At 38.8% G+C, this 25,131-nt stretch overlaps 1 protein-coding gene across 2 annotated transcripts in view; it reads right to left on the reverse strand.

Annotated features, from left to right (window-relative positions):
* LOC131960012 (SH3 and cysteine-rich domain-containing protein 2-like) overlaps positions 1 to 24,892 on the reverse strand; it is a 30,798-nt gene extending 5,906 nt beyond the window's left edge. The window contains exons 1-6 of one of the 2 annotated variants that reach the window (XM_059325221.1): positions 24,501 to 24,892; positions 7,802 to 8,168; positions 6,779 to 6,873; positions 718 to 802; positions 419 to 531; positions 247 to 310 (exon numbers count right to left, since the gene is read on the reverse strand). In XM_059325221.1, the coding sequence (XP_059181204.1) occupies positions 247 to 310; positions 419 to 531; positions 718 to 802; positions 6,779 to 6,873; positions 7,802 to 8,168; positions 24,501 to 24,590 (814 nt within the window). In that variant the 5' untranslated portion in view covers positions 24,591 to 24,892. Of the gene's footprint in view, positions 1 to 246; positions 311 to 418; positions 532 to 717; positions 803 to 6,778; positions 6,874 to 7,801; positions 8,169 to 24,168; positions 24,256 to 24,500 lie in introns of those variants that run through there. The other variant, XM_059325222.1, reaches the window with a different exon arrangement.
* Between the last annotated feature and the right edge of the window lie 239 nt (positions 24,893 to 25,131).

Consider the following 25,131-nt stretch of genomic DNA (forward strand, 5'->3'; position numbering starts at 1 on the left):
TCGTTCAAATGTTACATTTCACTGGAACATGCGTCAAAAAACAGATGCTAAAGATGCTATAATGTCCGTTTCACTAGAACTTTGAAGTAGACATTAAGGCGGTATCAAATCTTCTTATTTACCCCTAAGAAAGAGAACAAACAATTTGCCCAAATATTGAACCAATCCTCAAAGACTTTTCAGCATTTATCTGAAAAAGCTGCCAACGAGCCAGTTAAGAATTCAAAGGAAAATGATTTGCCTTACTTCCTGGGATGTGCTCCTCTTCTGCTATTGGCTGGTTTTCTAGTTTGTCTTGCAGTTTTTCCGCCTATAATAAAGAAAGAGTTGCAGCCAGCAATGTCAGCAATATTCTAGGCATGATTAATGTCAACATGAATTTATATGAAGTATGGGGGTTTTATGTGTGTTTTTATACCTCATGACAGGGCGACTCTGAGATACTGCTGAAGCTGGAGCGACTCATCTGAGCCAGCGACGTCCCATAGCGCAGCGCCTCGTACACAGGGTCAAGAAGGCCATTATCTGCCTCTACACACAGACACAGTGCAACACGTGCAGTTTTATAGCTGACACTATACACACACATGGCCTTACAAACACACACAGTGGCCTGGCAGGCATCAAGGATCGAAGGCCACAGACACGGTGATTAGTCATCCTGAGATTGTAGCTGTCTGGTGCTGTAAGAAACTAGCAGGCGTTTCCATCACTCACCTTGGGCAGCCGGAGCCTCTCTGACCACACCCAGCGTATCAGTGGTTAACAGCGGAGAGCTGAAGTTCCTCTTGAAAGCTCCTGACTGTCAAGCCGGCAGCGAGCGACGAGGAGACAGGAGAGGGAGGACAGGGGAAGGTGAAACATTACTCGAGGCAGAGGAAAAGACAAAGGGCAGATGTAATCTTTTGTTGTAAGACGATACCTGTGTGGTTATGTGAGGGAGGGGTGGGCCTACAGCGTGAGATGAAAGCCGAGTGTGTGAAAATGTGCAAATATCTCTCATGCTGTTCTATCAGTATTTCAACTCAATGAAGATCTCCTACAAATGACTTTGATGCAAGTATATCACATTACAGAAAATCTGTGAATGTTTGACAAAAATGGGAAGCACCTGGATCATCATAATCTGCATCAGGTAATTAAGTACTTAAAGGTTGACTGTGTAGAAAGTGATGGTAGGTGTTTGTAAACACGATGCCTGTCATGATAATCACCTGCCTGAGACAGAGAACATCGGTAATAATACGATGTGTGGTGGTGACTGCAAATATAGACAGTGCCAAACACTTCCAGTGGGTAATAAGTGGTGATTGTGATGAATTATTTTTGTATTATACTATGGTCTAGTAACACACAAGTCGTTAGAATATATACTACCCCTCTGAATTTACTGATAAAAATAAGATTTAAGATTGCCATCAAGCTGTAGAACCTTACAAACACATTTCTAGATACAGTTTTTGTCATAAAACAGGTCAAATTACATTGCAACGATCCTTGGTAACCTAATCTGTGTAATAGACAAAAACTATTGGACAAACAAATCAATTATATTCTTATTTTACGAAAAACAAACAGGATCTTTTTTAATAACTAGATGTATAAATTGTTGCCTACATAAGTGATTAGATCTTTTTAAATATTGTTATGGATTTAAAGAGTATAAAAAACTAAACAAATGTTTACTGATAATTGACAAAAGGGTTCTCTCAGTTGAATTGAGTCTTCTTTATTCTGATGACAGCAGCAGCCCCTTTGCACATATCCTTGTTGCGTTATTGATTATTTTTTGACAATTCTGCAGTGCTGCAAAATACACAATAGATTCAGTGCAGCATTTTTCAATATTATCTCTCTGTGTCACTAACTCAGGTCTTCTCAGCATATTTGTCTTCAAGTGTCAAGTCAAGTCTCGAATTGCACAGACAGATAATTCATATTATCAATTACTATAATGGTTCATTTTCGGGATATGGGACGACTGTAATTCGAGACTGTCCCAAATTTTTCAGGACCGGTCACCCGGTAGTGTAGCTAATATGATGTATGACTGCATTATTGCCCAGTGATGATTGCAATAATACACTCCCCATTAGTTTTAGCAGGGAGTTTTTGAAGAAATGTCCCCCAACATGGCTGTATGTCTAATGGAGTATGACTAAACGTTTTTTCCTATCTGCCTTTAAGCTAATTCATCCATGTAAGCGGTGTATTGAGGCACAACAAAGATCTGTCTCTGTCAAATTGCCAGTCCGGTACTGTACTACTTTGATATGATTGTTTCTTTTTTTAGCAACAGAAATATGTTTAGCGACAGTACATGACTCATCAGTCGCAGAGATAAAAGTCCTGTTCTTGGCAGAGGTGTGATGAATCTGTTCTGTATTCTCCAAATAGAAACAGTTTTTAAAGATAGTAACTTGGATTCATCTAATCTCTGTATCTCTTTTCATCTATTTTACAGTAAGTGATAAATGCTGTTAATAATCAGAACAATGTCTTTAATCTTTGAGTTATTTTCCTGCTGATCTGTGGTACAATCAGTGCTTAAATCACCTCCATTGTATGGAAATAAAACAGCATTTACACATACTTTGCTCCATGTTAAACTTGTAACTTTTTCTCCAGAAAATACTTTTATTAGTGGTAATTAAAGATGCTCATCAAAATAATATACCCATTAACTAGCAGTTGAGGTCATAAACATTTTGTATGCTTGTGTGTGAAAGTCAAAGTAAAGGAGTATATTTATATAACAAGAAGGAAACAAATCAAAATGACTGCCATGACGATCTGACAGATCTTGTGAGTGTAGACCTTCTGAAATGTACAGAAGTCACCCAAAAGTGAAACATTGCTTAAAGGTTCAGAGGAAGTGCTGTTCAGGAGCTGACAGACAACAACATGCCCAGAATCTCTTCTTCGTCTCTTTTCTCACAGAATACAAACTTCACCTTGACACTGAAATAATTGCATGAAACTCCTTGTTAAAGAGTGGAATATATTTATACAAATGAAAAATTACCAACATATGAAATGTGAAGTTATTATGATATCTAATTATCAGGACAATCTATATTCTTGCATTCCTCAAAGGTCATTAATTTTATTTAATGTATTTATTTTTTTATTTTAACTAATTTCATTTTTCCCCTTTCACTGTTATTTAAATTTCTTTAGCAAATGTGTTACTATTATTTTTGTCATTATTATTATTATTGTTAATATTTTTTTTCAATGTTTTTTTTTTTTTTGGTGGGGTGGTAAAAACATACAGTAGTTATTATAAAGTTGTTTAATACTTTCCTCCCCTTTTTTCTGAGAAGAAACTAATGTAAGGGACCACAATTCAAGAAATAAAATTTGAAAAAAAATGTATGATATCTAGTGTTCTACGTTATCATATAAATATATGTACAGTACAGCTGTAAAATATTGTTTTTTAATATTGATTAATCAGCTGCTTTTTTCCTTTATTGATTAACCATTGTAACCATGGTCTTTGAATTGTCTGAAGAAACGAAACAAACAAACAAAAAATAATATATTAATATGAATAATAATAATATAAGACAGTATCAATTTGAGCGAAACAGAAATTATATCAAATAATTATCAAAGTAGTTGCTGAATTTACTGTCAACTGCTTGCTTTAGTATACAGACACTTCCTGTTACAATCCAAGTACCAATTTCATTATGCTTGTTTAAATCTGTTTGTCACAAAGTGTTTCACAGGAAACACAAATGGCAAATACTTCACTTACTGTTTATGCTAATTAATGAGTGGCAATTGGCCTAATCTGCTCTGCCAATCCTCCAATTTGAAACGCACTGATGTGCTCAGAACTGGAGGTAGATTAAATATTTCCTCAATATTAAAAAACACCCCTTTCAAATCAAATAGTCAAACAAAAACCCTTCAATCGCACATCAAAAATGTGACCGATGAGCACAACTGTACAGTTTAAGAGAGGAGTCAAGCTGAAATTTCACTATTTGGTCAGTTGAGCTTCACAAAAAGCAAGATCAGATGGAGAAGAAGACTCACACAGCTTTCCTGCAGAAGCAATTATTTTGTGCCATGCTCAGCAGGCCCGTTTCTTTAATCAAAGGGTAATACATCTTTAAGTTTAATTAACATTGATTAGCAAAATATTGTCAGGATTCCAAAGTAATTTTCAGCTGCTTGATTCTGGAGATATTTTAAAGCAATCGGTCATATATGGGTGCACTCAGCAAATGGGCTGAGAGCGAGCCAGAGAAGCTGCAGTCATCGATATTCCTCTTTTCATTTTTATCTTCACTACTTTACATAAACTGAACGTTGTGACTGCTTCATTCTGTGTTTTTAATGTTATGAATGACCAGAGGTGGAAGAAGCACTCACATCCTGTAACAACACCATAAATACTCTGTTACAGGTAAAAGCCTTGCATTTCAATTTTAATTTAGTAAAGTAAAAGCATCAAGAGTAAAAATACTCATAATGTAAAATTGTCTCCTTCTTAGTGTTTTAATATTATATATTTTATTGTTATTACCTGTGCATTCACATGTAAGCAGCCTTTTAAAGATGTAGCTGATCAAAGTGAAGTTAATTTTGACTATTCATTGATCATTTGCTTTTTTGCCCTGCAGAAAATCTCCATCTAACAAAGTTATTATGAAATTGTTATGGAGTTGCACAAGTCTCTTTAGAAAATTCATGAAACCAGGTGACTTTCTAATCATGCTATCTCCCCTCACAGGTAGATTTTTTTCAATTGATTTATGAAAACATGACTTATGGGACTGTAATCGAAAATAATGAGCTAATGAGATGGAAATTTTTGCAGTGTGTAAAAAGAACACAAACAACCTAGTATTAAAAAGTCCCTCTGAAATTTAGTGATGTAGAAGTGTAAAAAAAATACATGAAAAGTGCACTTAAGTACAGTACAGATTAGGTAGTTTAATATAGTAGTTGCACTGATGCAGAGTGTTCATGGTTGGATACACTATGATGGCCTGCTTCTCCTGCTCTTAATGGACTCTCCGCTCTCTTCTCCCTGCAGCAACTGTATTGCTCTATCTGGCCTCAAGTCAGCCCAAGAGTCTAACTCCCTTTTTACTAAGAAAATCAAGTTTTCCTTAACAATTATGTAACTTAATTTATTTTATCATCATGTTGTCCAATCAATATTAAAATATCTTTATAAACAAACAGGATAATGTCCTCCAAAATATTCTGGTCTTTTCCTCATTTCCATTTCATTTAAATGTTTGTGAAGAAGACTAAATCGTGAAGTCCTGAGCAATTACAGGACTTCAATTTCAATATAAGTTGCACACAAAGGCTTTGGGTGGTTTAGAGTCAGTGAACCCCCTGACCTTAAGTTGCGTAGATGTGCAAGAAGGATCCTCAAACTCCATCCATTTTCACTAAAATGTCTAATCCTTGCTTTGATGAGTGTGCAGTGATCGAAAAGGACACCGCCGAAGGCTCGGCGAGAGCCTGCCATGTCATATCCTCGAGGGATTGTGTGCGCCTCAAACACACTGAATTTCACACTGAATTAGCCAGACCAGCTGGTACAGGGAGATATTGATTTTCCAACAGAGTTGAGAGGGGAGGAAGGAAATGTAGCACCGAGACAAGAGAGAGGAAGAGACGAGGGCGTTATGTGAGAAGAGCAGCACATGCAGGAGGAAGGACAAAAAGGCTGAGTGAAAAAATGTTGGGACCTGGCCACTGAAACTTTATCAGTGTCATCCTCCTCAGCTTCTGCTCCTCTTATGGCATTTATAGTTGGGAGATAATTTGCCCCCACTGCTACCATTTTCCAGTGTGGCGGTCTACCTTACAAAGCCCTGGTCAATCCACGTTCCATTTATAACCTCTACCTTTTTGTCTCTGCTGGTTTGAAAAGGGCTTTATCCTCTTTTAACAAGACGGGGGCTTTGAGGCTAAGCATATTACCAGGACTAAAGGCTACTGCCAACTGACTGACAGAGACAATTACAGCATCCAGATGCTGTTTAATTCTGCTGACACAATGCATTCTGGGTTAGTCTCTGGCCTACAGAGAGCTTGTGCATTTCCAGTGCATTTTACAAATAAATACACAAAATATAAAAATGCAATTAACTATATAGGAAAATGTTCTTCACACAGAAGGCTGGGAGGCAACTACAGCAAATGAGCAAGTAACAAGGTGACATTGAATTTAACATCATTAATTAAAGATACAAAGCCACCTTGACCACTAATTAAACAGTTGTCCCTTCCAGGCTTGCATTGTCCGTTTCACAAGGGACAGGTGTAACGAGAACAAGAAAACACTACAATAATCAAATATGATAATCAAATATTTTTTGAAGGCAACTAAGAACTTTTATTTAAATTATGAGAAAATAGAAAGAAACATGTACAGAAAAATATATGAATGTGATGCGTTTGAACCATTATGATGACTATAATTTTATATAATACTATATACACTAAAAATAATAATATGATTATAATATGTGACACATATTTCCCTGCCCTCTCACCGACCAGGTAAAAAATCCTGCTACTTTTGGGAGATTTTTCCTCTCAGAGTTTCACACCCCTGTTAACATTCAATGACCACATCTCTCTGGGAGTCATATCGCTGTCAGACAAAAGCCAGACATTTAGAGAGCGTAGAGAGCCTTTGTGTTACTATACATTTTATGTGGGCAGTAAAGTGTAACTGTGAGCTTTAGTGCGTGGTAGTGAGACTTAATGATAAGTCTGTCTGAGGTGTTCTTACCTTGCCATTACAGGGCTGCTGGGAGAGCTCTGATGAGCACCAGAGGTGGGCCGCCAGCTTGCAGGCTTTACAACGCAGCCCCTGCTTGGAGTTCCCTGCATGGACGCCAGACAATGTTATCAGCAACAGGTAAGGCTACTGCAGAGGTCAGGAGCAGTGAGGGTAATGGAAACGTAGGTGGGAAGAAATAACGTAGACTGCATGTTGCTACACTGCGATACCCTTCCAGAGTGTATAATCATCTCTGCCAGGTGTAAGTATTTACAGTTCACAAATGTGTCCCCTGTAAACACAACCATCACAATCCTGGCTTGAGCCTGATCCAGAAGCAGTCAGAGGACTAAAACCAGCTGTACACTATACCAGGCCCAACACTCGTTTCTTGCCAATATTTCTAAGCTGTGAATTGATGTATTCATTTTCAAATTGTTAAACTAATTGATTAATGATCTCTTAAATTCAGCTCTTGGCCAGCTTGGGCTTAATTGCATATAATAAATCTGAATTCTGTTTTATCTGGTAAAACAGAAGTCTGTCCAACTGACTTGATTTACATGAGATATACAGCTGAGAGGAGTCAACATACCAGTGGGAAGAAAAGCAGATACAACTCCCAGAGGAGGTTCGCAAACAAGATTGGACCACAGAGCTTGCTGTCAATAACTATTCATTGGGACAATTTTCTGCTAAAGAAACACACTTATTTTGAATGATCCGCAGTAAGATTTGTGGATTATTCTGAGTAATAACCTTTAATCCTTTAAGAACCACAAACCAAATGCCTTTCATTATTTTGGGTATAGTGGCAGAACTCCCAGTGGGAAAATATCTGCAGCAACCTTTAATGCTTATTTTTAACAGATATCGTTGCACATTGGTGAGGAGATCCTTGATACAGCCAGGTACAGTAGATGATGACTAAAATTTTAATGTTTGCTGAAATGTATTACCTAGCATTCAGCTATATCAGCTCATGAAAGTGGAAAAAAAATGCCCTTGAAGTAACCAGCACAACAGACCTACCTTGGATCATGTGTTTGCATCGCTGGCAGCTGGTAGGCCGACGGAAGACGTGCTCCTGGAAACAGTGGGTCTTGACCGGCTGGGCCTGAGACTTTGGCTGGATTTTCGAGTTCACGGACAGCGAGGGACTGACAGAAGGTGAGCGTGATGTCAACGAGGGGTTGGGACTGGTAGACGGAGAATGAGATGGAGAGCGCTCGTAAGCCAGGGGGGACTCTGGGATGGGGGGAGGAGACTGCAGGGGTGGGGGTGTAGTGATGACGGCTGAGGGAAGGCGGGATTCGCCGTTACTGCGCTGGAAAAAGTTGTCCATGCTCTTGCTGCGCATGACTGATTTGAAGGAGAGGGATCGTTTCAACCGTTGTAACTGAAAAACAAAGAAACATAAGAAAACAAAAACAAAAAAGGTGATGTCAAAATTTTAAATTACAACCAGTTCCAAGAAAAAAAATGTTTTCTTTTTTCATTTTTGCTTCAGAGAAATGTGGATATATGGACTAAAAACAGTGAAACACATCCACTTAAGGAAGTAACAGCAAACCCCAACCCCACAAGTCTGTACTCACTTCATTGAAGTAGGCTCAGCTCAGGTGGAGAAAGGTAATGTAACATACTCTGATGGAACAACCTGAATCTCGCAATATATGAAGTTTCTTGGCTAAGCACAAATTTGTAGAAATCGTTTGGTTGAAAAGGGAGTTTTTCTAATCATACTTTATCTAGTATTTGGGCTCATGGTATAATTGTTTTTGGATTAGACTTGTGATCTAAAAATATTAAGGTTGTTCTGTTACATACTTGCCCAATATATGTCCGTACCAAGTTTAACTCTTTAGACCAATCTGAACAAATGTTCTGTCCTGTTACTTACAATTTGATTGTCTCGTTATAACTTATGATGTAAAAAAATATTTGGTGAGGGCCTTTTAAATCATAGTGTGAATTGAGACCCATTTTCTTTAATTGTGACATTCTATACAGCAGTAGGTGAAATTTTGGTGAACCTTTGAAATAACAGTAAAAGCCTGCAGCTCGAGGGAATGTGCAGTGTTTGAAAAAGCAGTCTATTAACAAACAGTCTGTTAGCTCTACCCTCTGACTGTCCTTGCCCTGCTAGGCTGGCTCCTGATCTTCCATCTTCAGCCTTTTTCACCTTCTTTCCTTAGATCACAAATTTGCCATGCCTTGTGAATCCACCGAGTCAATACCCCTTAAAATTCACGTTTGATTAGTTTTATTGAGCGGCATGCACCTTTCCAATGATGCAGCCAGTGATGCACAGCAAACACAGTGTTTATCTTTGACTGTGCCAGCCTCCGTTTCCTGCATGCTTGCCATCTAGTGCTTTTGGCTACAATAAAGGGGAACTGATAATGACAAACAATTACAGGGACGAAGGAGTGATGGAATCCAATATATGGAAATAATAACTGCTGTTGACTCATACATCAAGAGAACTGCCCGGAGAATGAAGGAACGGATGTAATAGGTCCATGAGACTGAAGAGCACCTCCTCAAATTACACGGAGCTCATTAGCTCTGTGTTAGCGACTGGATTGATAACCAGAATTTGGCAGCAAACTTCAAAGTTGTACCAACTCCCTGATGAAGGCTTGATGCGTATGCACGTCAGAGTTTGTTTTTAGGTCTAACGTGATTATGCCATGGCAATAAAGGCATTTTAATTGTTTGGAAAGAGAGAGAGGCTTGGAGTTTTCTTGTGGTTTTTGTGTCTACATATATCTTCAATTTGAGTCTAGTAAGCGCTCCTCTCAAAAGTTTTATTTAATTATCTATAGTTTTCCAGAATTACATTCAGGATTCTTTTGTGGTATTAACTCGTTTTTGCTTGTAGGAATGAAGCATAAAGTCGGACATTTTCCTCTCCCACAAAAAAGGAAAAATGTGTGAGAAGGTAGCAACTTCATCACACCTATTGTCCCTCTGAAAGCCACCACATCGCCCATCTCACTCCTTTGCAGAAAGTCCAATCAATAGCATTGAGCAGGTTCCTCTTTTTCTTCCTTAAGCTTCGGATTCACAGATGCCAATTAGTTTGAGTGATGAAAGAGTCCTCTCTGTTGACCCATTAGCAAGTGCCTCTCGTAAATGTTTTCTACAGGGAGCTGAGTCCATGCTTTCCTTAATGGCCTTTTCTTGGCTCGACTGTTGGCCCATTCAGTAATGGATGTTCCTCTCTATTAGATTTTTAACTTGTCTGACTTTGTTAATCTTCTCTGTGGTGAAGGCCAGTCTTTGCTCCAGTTCCAGGGGGAAAAGGAACAGTTTCGTTAGACACAAACCAGGCTACACATGACTGATAATCAATAGCTTAAAATACCTCACTGAGCTTTTAAAAAGATTAAAGTAACAAAGAAATAAACATCTTCTGATCTGAAGATAAAGGAATCAAAGCTAGCTTAATGCCACATGTAGTTTTACAAGGTTGACTGGTCATTGAAATTGGACTTTCATTTTTACACGTACCGGTGCTTCCGTACATACTCAGATCTGCACTTATGTAAACAATAAATGATTGTTAAATGTTAACTTTATTGGTGGTTTTATAGAGTTCATCAGTGGATCTATTATTCAGAGGTTTCTGTATCTACACTATCCCTTTTTCATTTATCCTGCCTTATAGAGGTTAAGCTTATGCAACGTGAAATAGCACAGAAAAAATGTTTTATGACCAAAATGTACAAAGATGCAATGTAGTTTTTGCAGGTTGCCAAATGCTCTGGGCACTTTTACAGTTCGGCATTAGGCCAAGCTGAAGTACACTGAATGGCAAGAAATATGTGGACAACTTTGTCCCTTTGTGTACAAGGACAATTCTCCAGACCCATGGTTTGGTTGCTTGTTTTTTTTTTTTTTTTCATGTGAATAAGTAAAATCAGGTTGTGTTTTAAAATCATGTACAAGATCAAAACACCTAATAACCAAGAGGTAGATTAACTTTCTTTGATTTATGTGAAGTTAAATTTATAAAGAAGATTGCTGACAACTGACTTTGTCCATTCTTAAACTTACGAACAATAGTTCACACTATGTAACGACTTTTTCTTTTTCTTTCTAACATTGTCACATTGTCCCCGCCCAAGGCAATGCTGGCATTCTTTTCTCTCAAAGTCATGAGGACATAAATGTCTTGATTAATGACTCCAGTAAGGTTGGTGGTAACATGGTAAGCAGTAAGGCAGTGTTACAACACTATTTTACTGGGTGCAGCAGCACCACATTACAGCTTGGTTTCAAAACTGTTACACCCCTACTGAACTATTGATCTGTGGATTTTTTTTAGGTTTTGGTGAGTACCTTACTTCAAATTAGGGAAAATATTTTGCAACAGAACATAATAATATTATTGACATATGCTTCCAACCTTTTGGCAACAGCTTGGAAAATGCCCTGTTTCCTGTTTCAAATGAGGATACCTTTAAGCACAAGGTAAGCTCCATCCTGACTGGCCTGCACAGAGCCAAACCTGAAAGACATCCAACAACTAGAACTCCAACAATTAGCCAGGCCTAACTGGTCCAACATCAGCAGTGGTCAACATCGCTGATGCGCTTGTTGCTGAATGGGAGCAAATTACTGAGGCAAGTAAAGCCTGTTAATTTCCTTGGTTTTAAAATTAAATCCATAAAAAACACTTTCTCATATTCAGTTGTCCACATACTCTCTTTGCTCACAACCTTGGCCATGCACAGTGGTGGTTTCAAATTCAGGACCAAGGCCAGTTCCTCTTTACAAGTTTTGTCCTCCAACCGGCTCTATAACTCGGCACTGTAGTTTGTATTTACTGCATCGTAAATGCATCACTTCCAGAGGAGTTTGGTGTTTAAGCCAGAACAGTATGTGCAGATTTCAGTGCTGTTACGAATCTATGATGCCCGTTTCATCATAAAAACAGGGTTTAACTTATAAATATTCAGGCAGGTTTGTTGAGAGAGGCACTAAACAAATACACTTAATCACATCCAATTTACTATTAGTGCACAGTACAAGTACTTAAACAACAAAATCATTATTTTAGCTGGCCAAGCATCGGGGCATCAAGCTGCATTGATTTTTTATGGTTACTCTGCTTATACTTGTGTGGCTTTGTGCTTTAATGTTTGTTAGCATAAACCTGAAAAAAAATAACACCAGCTTTACTGTTTTTTCTTATATCTCACAACATCCTCCCCTGAAAACAGAACAGAAATCAAAAGCAGAGCTCTAATGAATGCAAATCTCTATATTTCTGCATGGCACTTTTGTGTCTCACTGTAAGGTTTTGAAAAGTCTATTTATGGATCACAGAACTGGAGACCCTTCGCACTCTGAACTACTGACGGCAATTAGCTCTTCACAGTGCAAGCAGTGTGGTGTACTAGAGCAGACTGGTGTTTGAGGAAGAAGATGAAGCAAAGAATAAAAGAAAAAGTATGAGGGCAGTTGAAGGCAGTATGAAGGAGGCAAAAAAATAGGGGGAAAAAACAAGGAAGGAAGGAATGAGAAAAACAGCACACTGAGTGAAGTGATAGACTGAAAATACCACAGCACCACCATCAACCCCCCTCGTCTTTGAAAGCCCAATGCACCAGGGCCTTTTCTCTATCACCCCTCTGACAGACAAATGGTACAGTGGAGAACGAGCAGACGTTTCAGCCTTGTTCTTCAGCTGTTTGAAAATGAGCACAGAGTGCATAGATGTTTGGTGAGGGTTTCTATAAATAGTCTGTTGTGAGGAATGCCTGGATAAATTAATGATTAAGAAGTGGGGGTGCATTCACACAAGATGCCTGCAAAAGGCGAAAAAGTCATCCTGCTGCCACTACGATACAGTTCCAGCCCCCAGGCTTTTCTAAACTGTCTTTATTTTTTTACAACACAGAGGTGATGCAGTGAGACAAAGTAAAACAGTATAACAGAAAAAAAACCTGCTAATAGTTGTGCATATTGCCACACCTCCAAGTTTAAAGCTTCATTAACAGTATTTTGTTTTAGGCTACATCTTCAAGCACAAACACACTCTAAATTGATTGACTGATTTCAGGAAAGGGGGTTAAACTTTCTAAACCTGATCTACCATCTGTAAAAATGGTGCACACAATGCATGCGTTTGTGCCCAGTTATGCTAAAAACTCCTCTTCTCCAATCATGCCTGTGAACAAACAGGAATATCGTCAAATTAATGGCATCTTTACTTATAATGCATAAAACTACTAACAGTACAACCTAAAAAACATGACATTTCGATGTCAAATACAATAAAAATGTAACAGTTTCACGTAAAACTTGTACGTATAGCTGAACAAGCCAGCAGTTCTCCTGTAGCAGAAAGTTGGGCTACAATGTCAAGTGTAAAGGTAGAATCAGGCAAAACTCGCCGTAGTTGTCACTTCAACTGTCGCTACTTATATCACCAATATCAGTTAAACTGCAACTGCTTTCAAACTGTGCCGGTAGTGGTTTCTTCTAGCCACCGAATTTTCAACTGAAACCGATCATGGTGTTCTGTTGGACTGAGATTACAGTTTTCTTTCACAGAAATAACAATAAAAATAAAGACTTCAGCTACGACTATCTTGTCCTGCCAGTAGTTTCACCTGCCAAAGAATTTTGTCAGGTGGTGTGATCTTGTCCAGGAATCAGTCCTGGATACGTGTACATGAAACTCATAAAAAAGCTTCAACTCATGGAAATATAAAAAAAGGAGCACGTATTACATTAGGTTTATAAGCCTGGTTTTGAATAATGCTTGTTTTTCTTTTGTCTGGCACCAGCAACATCCTTTAGCAGTGCCAAAGCTACCTTTATCTTTATGCACAGGCATTACACTGACTGCGGTATATTGTACTGTTGTAGTGTTAAAAGCTGTAACAGTCTATTAATTGATGAAACATTAATATATCCAATACAATGTTTGATTCAAAATTCATTACTCTAATCCCTGCAACATTATAATATGTAGAGTGATGTGTACATGTTATTTCCATGTGTTTCTAAATGTTTGTTAGTTGTATTAATATCTTACTGAATAGTTTAGATGACAGTATGTAAACATAATGCACCAGTGTATACTTGTTTCTGCATGGAAAAGTGCTTGTTTCACTGTAATCTGCAGTATGCTGGTTTTGCAACTTACTCCCCAATGTCTGGCAACTCCTGCACATGCCTACTGCAGTGCTTTTTCTCAGGACATCTCTAGCTGCTCATGATATTAAAAAGTATTACTGAACCCACAAGAACCTATTGATTTGGGCATTATTCTTGCAATGACGTGAGGTTTAAATTAAAAGTGACCTCATTAGGCATTGTTCCAGCTACACCCTGTTAGGTAAAAGTGCACCTACTGAGATGACCTTTTGTGCCAAAAGAAAAGTTTTAATGCTTCACTGCACACGCTGCACTGCTGGTCATAGGGCTTAGAACAAATTAAAATCTTCCTAATTAATTACAATTTTTCAGCATATATTTCCTATTAAAAGGGATTCTGGGGGAAAATTCACACCATCCAAAAAGCATCTATCAAGAGGTAAAGCTGTCAGCATTTTTAGTCTATTTGTTTGAAAGCAGAATATCAAAAAATTACATTCAGATGTAATGACATTAAATTTGTATGGCAGTTTCAAGACACTTGGGAGTTTCATCTGATCAGACATATGGCTCCCTTGATTTCCACTGCATTACTTTCCAAATTACTGTCACATCAAAACTTTATTACTCAAGAGATTTTAGATCGAGGCAATTACAAACTCAGAGGCTGGGGGACAACCTAAATCAGGCATTCATTTTAAAGATTTTCCAGATGGGAAAGGAACCTAAAATTAACCTTCAGAGGTGTCTCTGTGATCTATTACACAATATGTAAATATCTTAGGTGAAAGCAAAGATGTGAATCAAGGTAAATTATTCTCCTCTCCTCTTCCCATTGTCACATTCACAGCTCTGTGTGTGGTTGCCAAATATCTGGCTGTTGTTTGAAGGGCTGCTTCTTCGTGATCCATGAGCCTCTTGCGAGCAAAGACTTCGGCAGCTCACAAGCTGCCTGCCTGAGTGTGCAGCAAAAGAAGCTTGCATTTCCAAATCCAGCCGTTTAAAAGGCTTAACTGCACAAGGAGCTTTTGCAGTTAGCATTAGGTGACTGCCACAACGGCTCTTTGATTCTCACACAATGGTGAAAGAACAGCACTCATTGGGGTATTCATAACAATTTGGTTACCCTTTGATTACCCACTAAGGGTATATTGTCTCACATTTAATGCACAAAGAGATTATATGGAGCTTTTTTTCAGTAGCAGTGTCAGTTCAGTTGTTAGTGTGAGCTAGTTTGTGATCAGTCATGGTGTTAAAATAACCAAATGGTGCATCAATACTGTGAGACATTACAGCTAAACTGTCTATGAGCATTTGCGTTTGTTTGCATAATCTTATGCTTACATGCTAATGTTGCTGGTGTTGGTAAATGTTCTTTACTACACTACTGAGAATACCGGCTTTGTGGCTGCTGTCGTTACTAATTTATTGCTATTAACTACATTACTGAGTTTGCGTTTTTGCAAGAAATGAGCACTGTAAATGACCTTTAATATGACTAGAACATCACTTCATTTGTTGTTTTATGTCTATTTATTTAGTTTCTGAACATTAGTTAAGGTCAGGTTATTATTTCTTATATATTAAGCACCCGTTATATTCAGTGCTTTTACCAACAGATTTTACAGACAGTGGGAAAAGTGTGTCTGCAAGACAAAGAGTATGTCTTTAATGCTAAAAGTGTGCCAAACTTAAATGAAATGCACGAGCACATGGCTAATAAAGGGCAAAGGTTTGTTTTCATTACTTTCATGCTATATTATGTCCGCTTCAAGTTTGGTTGCTGTTGATAGTTTTATGTATGGAACGTGTTGTGGTTAGCTACTATTAGCATTGGCCGAGCTGCCATTTCAGTCTGTATTGAAGTGAAATGGAGCTAAGCTAACTCGATGGTTGTTTTATTAATGTAACAGGGTGTATTTGTCTGTTTTATGTGAGGTCTGCTAAGGCTAAAAACTGTTTATTGGATTAAAAGGAAATAGTTAAAAATATCTATTTCATGGTAATACAGCACTCCATTAGAGATTGTCATTTGATTAAAATAGATAAAAAGGGAGTTAATTTACAGGATTGTTTATGTGATAAAAGCAGTTAAAAGTTAGCTCTTACGGTGTGTTCATACAGTGTGTTTGCAATTGAATACGGTCCACGGAATAAAACCATGTGAACCATCAGTTTGAGAGTTCGACCATCATTTAGCTGGGGACGCTACAAGCACAGTTTTTTGTTGTAGTTTAACTAGCATGATCCCGTTAACTGGTGGCCTGGAATTCAGCCCAATCTGTCTGGTCACTCTCTCAGCCAATTAACACAGTGAACCACCCAGAGAAGGTCAGTTTCATAGGATGACTGACAAACAGTGAAGCTCACTAAACTGTCAAAATAGACTTAAATGTGAATAGATATTCTGTTACTGTGTTGCCTATTCCTCCACCCAATTTTGTATACTGTTTAGCTGTATTTTGAGAAAGTTTGTGACCAGGCTGCCATGATTTTTCTGCTTGAAAATGGTCCAAGCACCACCCCCAACTTGCATGTGCCAATCTGCGATAACATCACGTTTTGTTGCTCTGTTAGTTTGTAGGTCTATTCAGAGTCATTAGCCGTGTTTCGACTGGGGGGGAAGTGTCTCAGGACACACCCTCTCAAAAGTCCGCTCACTCTGCGTGTTTCGACTACAAGTTAGCCCCCAGAGGGACATAGAGAGTCCGGAGGTGACGTATGGTTTTCACCGTCGCCAACTGTGCACAACGTCAGCATCTGAAAGCAGCACGGCTAATTATGCACAGAGTCTCCGCTTATCCTAAACATAGTGATTGTGAATTAACAACATCGCTAACTGTGTGTCTGGTGCTTGTTGTAAACAAACAGAGATCGCGAAGTGAACACCTCCTGCAGCAGCAGCACATATCGGCCCCTTAAGAAGAGTAAGAAGGATTCACTGGATTTGTCTTTTTCTTGAAAAATAGTCGCTAAAGGGGTCTGAAAAGTCGCTAAATTTAGCAACAAAGTCGCTAAGTTGTCGTTTATAGTACTACGTCACATCCCGCTTAGGGATCTATCCAATCAGTAACCAGGAGAAAAAAAAACCCTGCACTTCTACAGGGACTAAAAAGGTCCCGACAAAAGCCGGCTCCGGACTGCTGGTATTCAAATTGGGGGCGTTTCGGCAAGTGAGACCCGCCTCATTCCAGGTATGGTCCGGCTATTACCCGGTAGTGGTCTGTGCTGGTCAATAACAGCCCTTGGAAATCAGAAATTAACTGAGAGGTTCCAGTAGGGTTTGGGCAATGTCTCTCAAATTAGCATATGACAATGTCCACAAGGAAACATCGCAGTGGATGATGATATTGTCAGCACAAGTCAGGCAAAAACACAAAACCCACTACAGGGGCTATATTCACTATTAAGAATCCTCATTATCATACTAATTCACCAGAAATGAGTACATTACATAGACAGTAAAAAATAAGTGTGTTATAGTTGGATAATGATTATGTTGTGTAGATTATTATATATGGATAATTATAATGCTGTGTAGAGTAAATGTGACTTTCCACCTTGCTGGTGGTTTTGTAAACTTTTTCTCATAGATGTTCAGCTGTCATGTTTAGACTTGGTAACTCTTAGCTACACGCCTGTGAGGACAACACACACACACTTTCACACATTGTGTAGAACAAACATTGTGAATAGTTTTTGTTATTAGTAACCAATAGAATCGGTGTCGATCCTTCCATTTTATGTACGGTGGCAGGCTTAACCAAAGACGAATAAAATGTAAACTTTTATAGTGTTCTTGGCTCACTCTGACTTCATGCAAGAATGATGCTATTCTGAGACCAAATATGCCTAATTTTACCTGTGATCAAAAATAAAGGCCGGTATTGAGACCTTACTTCATCTCCAGTTTGCTCTTGGGCCTCCAATCTACAAACCAGAGTGATTTTTTTACAGTGTTCTCTAAAGTTTGAATTAGTTTGAATGAATTCTCTTCTACTTTAAATCCGTTGATGTGACAGCACTCATAAAATATGTCTACACCAATAAATAAGTCAGAATTGTTCATTTTAAAGCACTTAAATGCCACCGCAAACACACGACCAGATGTAGGTGTGGATGGGTACGGGGCTTTTAAATCATGATGCTGGGCTCAGTGGTCGATGACGGTCAGCCACAACGATGGACGATGGCATTGTCCATCAGCCCAACCCTAGGTTCCAGACTAACAAACAATTGTGAATGAGAGTGTCAATGGTCTACGTGTCAGCCATGATTTAGTCCGGCGACCTGTCCAGAGTATACCCTTCCTCTCACCCAATGTCAACTGGGATTGGCTGGAGCCAACCCGAGTTTGGGTAAGCAGTATTGAAGGAAATAAAAGCCCTTTAATTACTACCATCCCGTTTTATTCTGTATTCATGTACATCTTTATGCGTCAGTGCTGTGAGTCCATCACTGCAAGGTTTTATAACACAATCCCTGCACCAAAATGAATGCCTTTATAAATCTTTGATGTTTTATTCAAAGAAAAGAGCTGAGAGATACAATGAGATGTGCAGGGTGCAGGTCAAGAGAATTACATTCATATTCAATGCATGACCTCCTTTATTGACTTTTCCATCCGTTTATTTCAGATAAATGAGGGACAAATGTACAAGGAGAAATTGGGGGATAAATTATTCAGTTGATACAGTGAAAAGGAAGTAGAGTATAATTTTTCTTTTAAAGCTTTAATAATCAAATGTTATTTAACTGCTAATGACGTACTAGCTGTATGCTTTTAAATAGTTGGAAGTAAAATGACATCATAGTTGCTAAGCAGCATAATCTCTTCCTAAATTATCATTTGTTTATGAATTAAGTATTTGCATTACATATGTTTGTTTTTTTCAAAGTGGGTCAGCCATTCAGAGTGGAAGATCAGAACAATCACTTTAAAAACTTTTTTCCACTCGATTGGATTAAACAGCTTCGACTTTTGGGAGACAAAATAACCCCCCAAGTCCACTGTCTCTAAAGCAGCAACCTAAGGTCAGTACTAAACAAAGGACTAAATAAAGTCCACACTTATTCCCCACTGACTCCGCTCTTACCCTGACACTGCACATGGGACTCTGCTGGATCAGCAGAACTCAATCAAGGGTAGTAATTCAATGACTTCATCATTAATCCAAACAGTGCTGGGTCAACATCGGATACATGAGCACAATGGTGACACCATAAAGTATAAAAAAGTTGGTTTGACAGTACTGTCCTATTCTTTGTGTTTTCCAACTTTGTGAAAATGCGCCTCTACCTTTCTCCCTCATTGAGTCTCTGTCTCTCTCTAACTCTTCATCTGTTTTTCTGTGCAGACTATAGTATGTTTCAAAGGTCAGCGGTGCAAGTCAATCATTCTGGCAGGAGAAACACAAACATATCATGGTCTGTCAGAAGTGAGTGATGCATCCTTCATCTTACAACAAAACAGAGGAAACAAACACAAGGAGGCCGAACAAATTCACAAATGTCAAAGACACAGTTAAATCATATGATTGACACAGACGTATGCTGGAACACATCAGAAAAGCTCATTAAAGAAGTAATTCAGAAGTTTACAAAGAGGAAATTAAATGTCACCACTGTCAAAACCCATCCAAAAGTATAAAACAGCATCGCATTCTAATTTATAGCTACACCTTTACGTTCATTGATCCGTCTCAAGAACTGCAGAAACAACAAATTGGAGTTTCTTTATATTTCTGCACATTTATAAATGGTAATGGTATGGAGATGTGGCTTTTCACTGTCACTCAGCTCTTCTTGTCTTAATTTGGCATTCTCTTCTCCTTTGCGGTTTCTTATTTCTCCCGCTTTCCCCCTCACACTTGTACTTCACTCTTTTCCTGTTTCTCTCATTCCTGACAGGACCTCTTTCCGGCTATCCTTTTCTTAAATCACCCTTTATCCTCTCAAGCACTCAGGCAACCATCACCAGAAAGAGACACTCTACGCCATGTAGAAAGAAGACAATTTAGGAAGGAGAAGAGGAATGAGGGACATAAAGAGAGAAAGATGGGAAGCGGTGAAGTGCAGGAGGTATAAGACAGGTGTTGAGTTTCATTTAAATGGGGTACAGTCAGTAGAACAGAGAAAGGAAATACATACTCTAAATGGAGAGAAATAAATTAATCAGACCAAAAAAGGCTGATAAGGAAGTTAGTACAGCAGAAGAAGGAGAGAGTGAGAGATGGGGCGAAAGTGAGTGTGAAGGGCAAAGTCGGGGAGAAACCGTTCCCATCATTTCACCTCATAAAAACGTCTTTGTGTTGGCTGAGAACGCGATGGGCTGTGTGAAGGCCCTGTGGACCGGGGCACAGCACCACCTTGCATTATCAGCATTTACACCCACTGTCTTTGGTGAAAATTAAACTTAATGTAGTGGCTGATTCTAAGCACAGCTCTCATCCCCTACTAATAACCAACAAAAAGTTTGAAGGAGAAGTTGGAAATTTTGGGAAATATTTGCTTTCATGCCGGTGTATAAAAAGATTGAGAACACTGTTATGTTGGTAAGGTAAATATGAACCTACAGTCAGCTCAGCTCAGCTTAGCATTGCATAAAACCGGAAACAATGTACGTCCTATCACCTCTGAAGCTCAATAATTCACACATTATATATGGTATGTTACACCAAAGTGTAAAAATGTAAATTTGCCTTTAATTTGAGATTATGCTGCCAAATGTTTTCTTGGCAACGACCAGTAACTTTCCTGGAGTCTCTGCTTGTTGCCTGGCAATGATTACTATGCATAGTGGTCACACACATCGAAAAACCGTTTATTGCTGGACCAATAGAAAACAGCAAAGAAAATATAAACAAAGGTCTGCATACTAGGCTTTGTTTTTTCATTGCAGTTGATTTTCTTTTAAATCACATGTTGTATGAACTTGTTAAGGTAGATGCATGAGCCTTGTTTATTTGTAATCAACCATAATGGAGCTGTAAAGTGCATATTGTGTTTGTCATCCTGTTATTTGACTGCAGAGTTACAGATTATGGGCTGTGAAGTATAGGTTATGCAACGACGGCAGGGTTGATATATTCAAAGATGCACAGTAGAATGTGCGACCTTTCAAAAACATGACCAACACACACAAGAAATCGCAAATGGGTTTTCATTTTTGGTAACAAAAAAGTAAAAATCCATGTTATGTAACGATTTTCTTTTTAATGGCAGTAACATGTTACTTTTCAAAGTAGCCCTACTCAATACTATTCCCAAAATGAATAACTATTCCTTTAACTTTGTTTTGTCTTTCCAAACTCATCGCCTATGTCACCGTACTTACTGTACCACTAAATGAAAGACACTTGAATGACATGTGCTCCAAGTGATTACAGAAGAATAATAATGTTTTTGGAGCCATCACCTTGCCCGTAGGTGTTGGAGGTGGAATGACTATTCATTCTCTGTCACAGCATCTATTAGAAGCACTCTAGAAAGCTTGTAAGCCCACTTACCACCACTGTAATAAATACTCAGAGCCGAGGGACGATGGAGAGACAGAGAGGGAACGGAGAGTTAGAGATGAAGGAGAGAGAGCTGATGAAGAGATGAGAAAGACTGCAGAGAGAGGTGGTAAGAGGAACTGAGAAAGAGATAGACATGAAGGCAAAAGAGGGAAAGAAAGGGGTTGAAATGATTATGAAATTAATACAGAAATATGCAGAAGTGAGAGGATTCAGAGAGACAAAAAAAGAACAAGTGAAGCTCGAGAGATTGAGCAGACTACACTAAAAGAGACCCTGTAGTTGTAACACACATTTAATCTTTCTTTCCTATTCATTCTTCTTCTGCGGGATGTGGAGTGGTCGCTGGTGCCAGCAGGGGCTTGGCAAACACAGAGCTACACGGCTGACGCAGCTTGGAGGATTGCTTCCCCCCCAGTTCTGTTTTGTCTGGACGACCATTTCTGTGAATTATGACCAAGCCCCCAGCAAGACACAGCAAACATCTGCTAGCTGATTGGCTCATAAATTCATGCTGCACCTCAACGCCCACCATCCATTGTGTTTGTCTGTAGTCAAATAGGAACAACAAGAGGCCGTCTTTGCCAGGCTTGTTCCAGGTCCCTATGGTGATGACCAACAAAAGCCAGCATTAATGTGATTTGTTGTTGTGACTGCGGCTGCAATTAAGGCTGTTCTTGAAACTCATTTGAAATGTTAAAAAATAAATTGGGTGCAGGAGATTTGGGTCAAGTCAGTTAGCAAGAACGTACTCTCAGTTTGAAGTTCAGCTCCACTTTTGTCAAGAAATATCAAACAAGTCCATATTTTATTTACAGAGAGCTACTTCCACAAGAGCTCCAGGAAAACTGTTTACTGGTTAGTGCTAATCTAATTGAAAATGTGTTTGGGAACATGCACCATTGATGATATGTTAAGAGCCCAGAGGAGGGTCATGCTTTCATTTCTAAAGTTAAAGCACCTCAAAGCACAAAGAGGGGTCAAAATCTAGTATTAAACATTTTGCTTATTTACTTTTATTTAGCACATTTCTAACCTATTTTTTAGTCAATGGCTTTGGAAACCTCTTCTGCAAGGGGGGGCTGGCAAAGACTGCAGCATAAAAAGTTGCAAACCAAAACAGAAACAGAAAGAACTAGAAGGGCCAGTAGTTTCTCCATAATCCTGCTGACAAACAGACAAACTAACCAACAAACTCAACCAAAAAATATCCTACTTGCCAGACTTAACATTAACATTAACACTTAACATATTTACAACAACAGGTAACAATTAGCCTGGCATGGCCAGACTAATTCGCAAATCTCAAAACCTCTCAGTTCACTTTTGATTTCCAAGGGGCATTTTCAACACAGATCTGAATAGATTTACACTCAAAAATGTCAACAGAGCATGCAACCTACTGCTGAGTGACACTTGCAAATTGGGGCAGTCCTTGAATTGTTTTCAAGCAGTAAAAAAAAAAAGGCGGCCTCGTCAAAACTTTCTGAAAATACAAGTATACGATACACTGAAATGTATTTCAGAAAATATGTGAGGTGAGAAATTTGTGAGTTGGGCTGGACGCCAGAAATCCAATCAAGGCCATCTTACATGAGATAAAAATTTGTGATTGGGCTGGTAGGTGGCAACATCGTGTGGAAATCTTTGTGAATGGGAGAGTGACCAGACTCTTCTGCCAAAGCATATAAAACAAGGCAGATTCGACTAGTTTCCAAGCCAGGAAACAATACAAAACAATTAACAATAAAAAAAAAAGGAAGGTTAGCTAAGAACAGAAGCAACTGACATAGGAGTAATTTACCAAAGAATTCACGATAGTCCTGGATGATGCCAAAGGTTGATTTGAATTTAAGGCTAAAATCATGATGGCTTTCTTTCCCAGTTGTAATATGAGATAATGATCTGCAAGATGAGCTCAGGATGCAAGATGATTATATGTTGCATACTCATAAAATTGTAATGCGTTTGCTCAAATGTACCCCTGCAGCAAATCTGGGGGCAGGTAATATGCTAACAGAAAGCATAAGAAAAAATGTATATTGCACAGAAAATGGAAGAATGCAAGTTAAATCTGCAGGTCTATGCCTCTACCATGTTATGCCATTCTAGTTCTGGTGATGGTCCCATTTTCCAAGAGACACGATGTATGGCCCCCAAAGGTATAGGCTCATAACTCATCTGCTCGGCTGTACCTCCAACATTAACTATATGTACACAATATTATTGATGTCTTTTAAAGCCCAACTAAAATATTGTCTTAAAACATCATTCTTAACCTGCCTATACCTGCAACTGAATTGACTGATTCAACGAAAGTGATTTAATTAGTGTTATTCAAGAAGACCTTGTCTTTTCTTGAACTAGTGTTACTAATATTGTTCACTACGCATGGCACGGAAAGCAAACACACACACACACACACACACACACACACACACACACACACACCTTTTAATGTAATCCCTGCCCTCTGCCAACTTTGAGGTCATGGAGTTACAAGAATTAAACAGGCTTAGAGTTGTTATGCAAGCCTGCAGTCACTACAGTACAGAATTAGCCCCATAAGACCCAAAACAGCTAAAACATTTGCATAAAGACTATTTGAAGAGCGGTTAAATCATTGAAAAAATGTAAATAAAGATCACATACGGTTTCTTAAACAAAGCACTCAAACTTTAGCCCTCTGGAGTCATTGGAAGCACAGGCACATTACTTCTTCATGACGTGAAGACATAAAACTGAAGCAACGTGGAGCCTTACCATCAGCTTCCCTCTGAGTTCTGGCTTGAGACTCCATGCCAGGTTTTTTTTGGTGGATTATATTCGGCCAAGTAAAACCGGAGATAATGTCAAATATATTTAGTTTAAAAATAAAGAACTAGAGATTGTCCTCGTTGTACCTGTTATAGGTTATATTTGCAACCTTTGTTAATATTTGCATCATTTAAAATTCCTTCTCTGGCCCTGATATCCTGCGGTTAACTGTGAACTGTTCACATATGTCAGATTTTTTAAAGGACATAATAGTCCAAGTTTTCAGTTTTAACAGTAAGGGGGGAAAAGTCGCCATGTTTACACAGGTGTGCTGTTACCTTTGATTCCGGTTGGCTCGGCACGGTAGCCTGTGGTCGGTGAAGGTCCCGGTTTTGTGGTTCATTCTCCTTTTCGCTGATCTCCGTCATCTCGAAAATGTTCCTTCAACAGCAAAACCGAGATAACCTGATAAGTCCACGGTGACAGAGGGAGAGGGGGGACCTATGCACACAGAGGTTTAAACATCGCTACAGTCCGAAGAGGTAGTTTTAACTGTCAAGTCATCTTTCCTCGGTGTTATTCGGTATCCCGTCGAAAATACGAGTCTTATTTCTGGTTTTAGGACTCTAACTTGGCGGGGGAAAAAATCCGATAATGATTTTCTCGGTGGAGGAAAATATCCGTTTGTCCACTTCTCTCCGGTGTCTCGAGCCTCTCTCATCCACCGGGCAGTTTTCCTCCCCTCTCGCACACACGCGCTCTTACAACAACTTTGATTTTACAGTGACGGAGCGTTCGACTCGTTCTGATTGGTCCAGAGGTCTCAAAATACACCAGAGGGACCGCTGGAGCGCGTCCTGATTGGCTTAGAGGCGGTGACGCTAGGAGAAGTGGGATGGTCCAAGATTGAAGATGACATTTTCACAATAGAATTTAAATTGTACATCGAAACTTTAGATTTGATGTCAA

Source organism: Centropristis striata, chromosome 21, assembly GCF_030273125.1.
Source record: "Centropristis striata isolate RG_2023a ecotype Rhode Island chromosome 21, C.striata_1.0, whole genome shotgun sequence".
NCBI classification, from domain to species: domain Eukaryota; kingdom Metazoa; phylum Chordata; class Actinopteri; order Perciformes; family Serranidae; genus Centropristis; species Centropristis striata.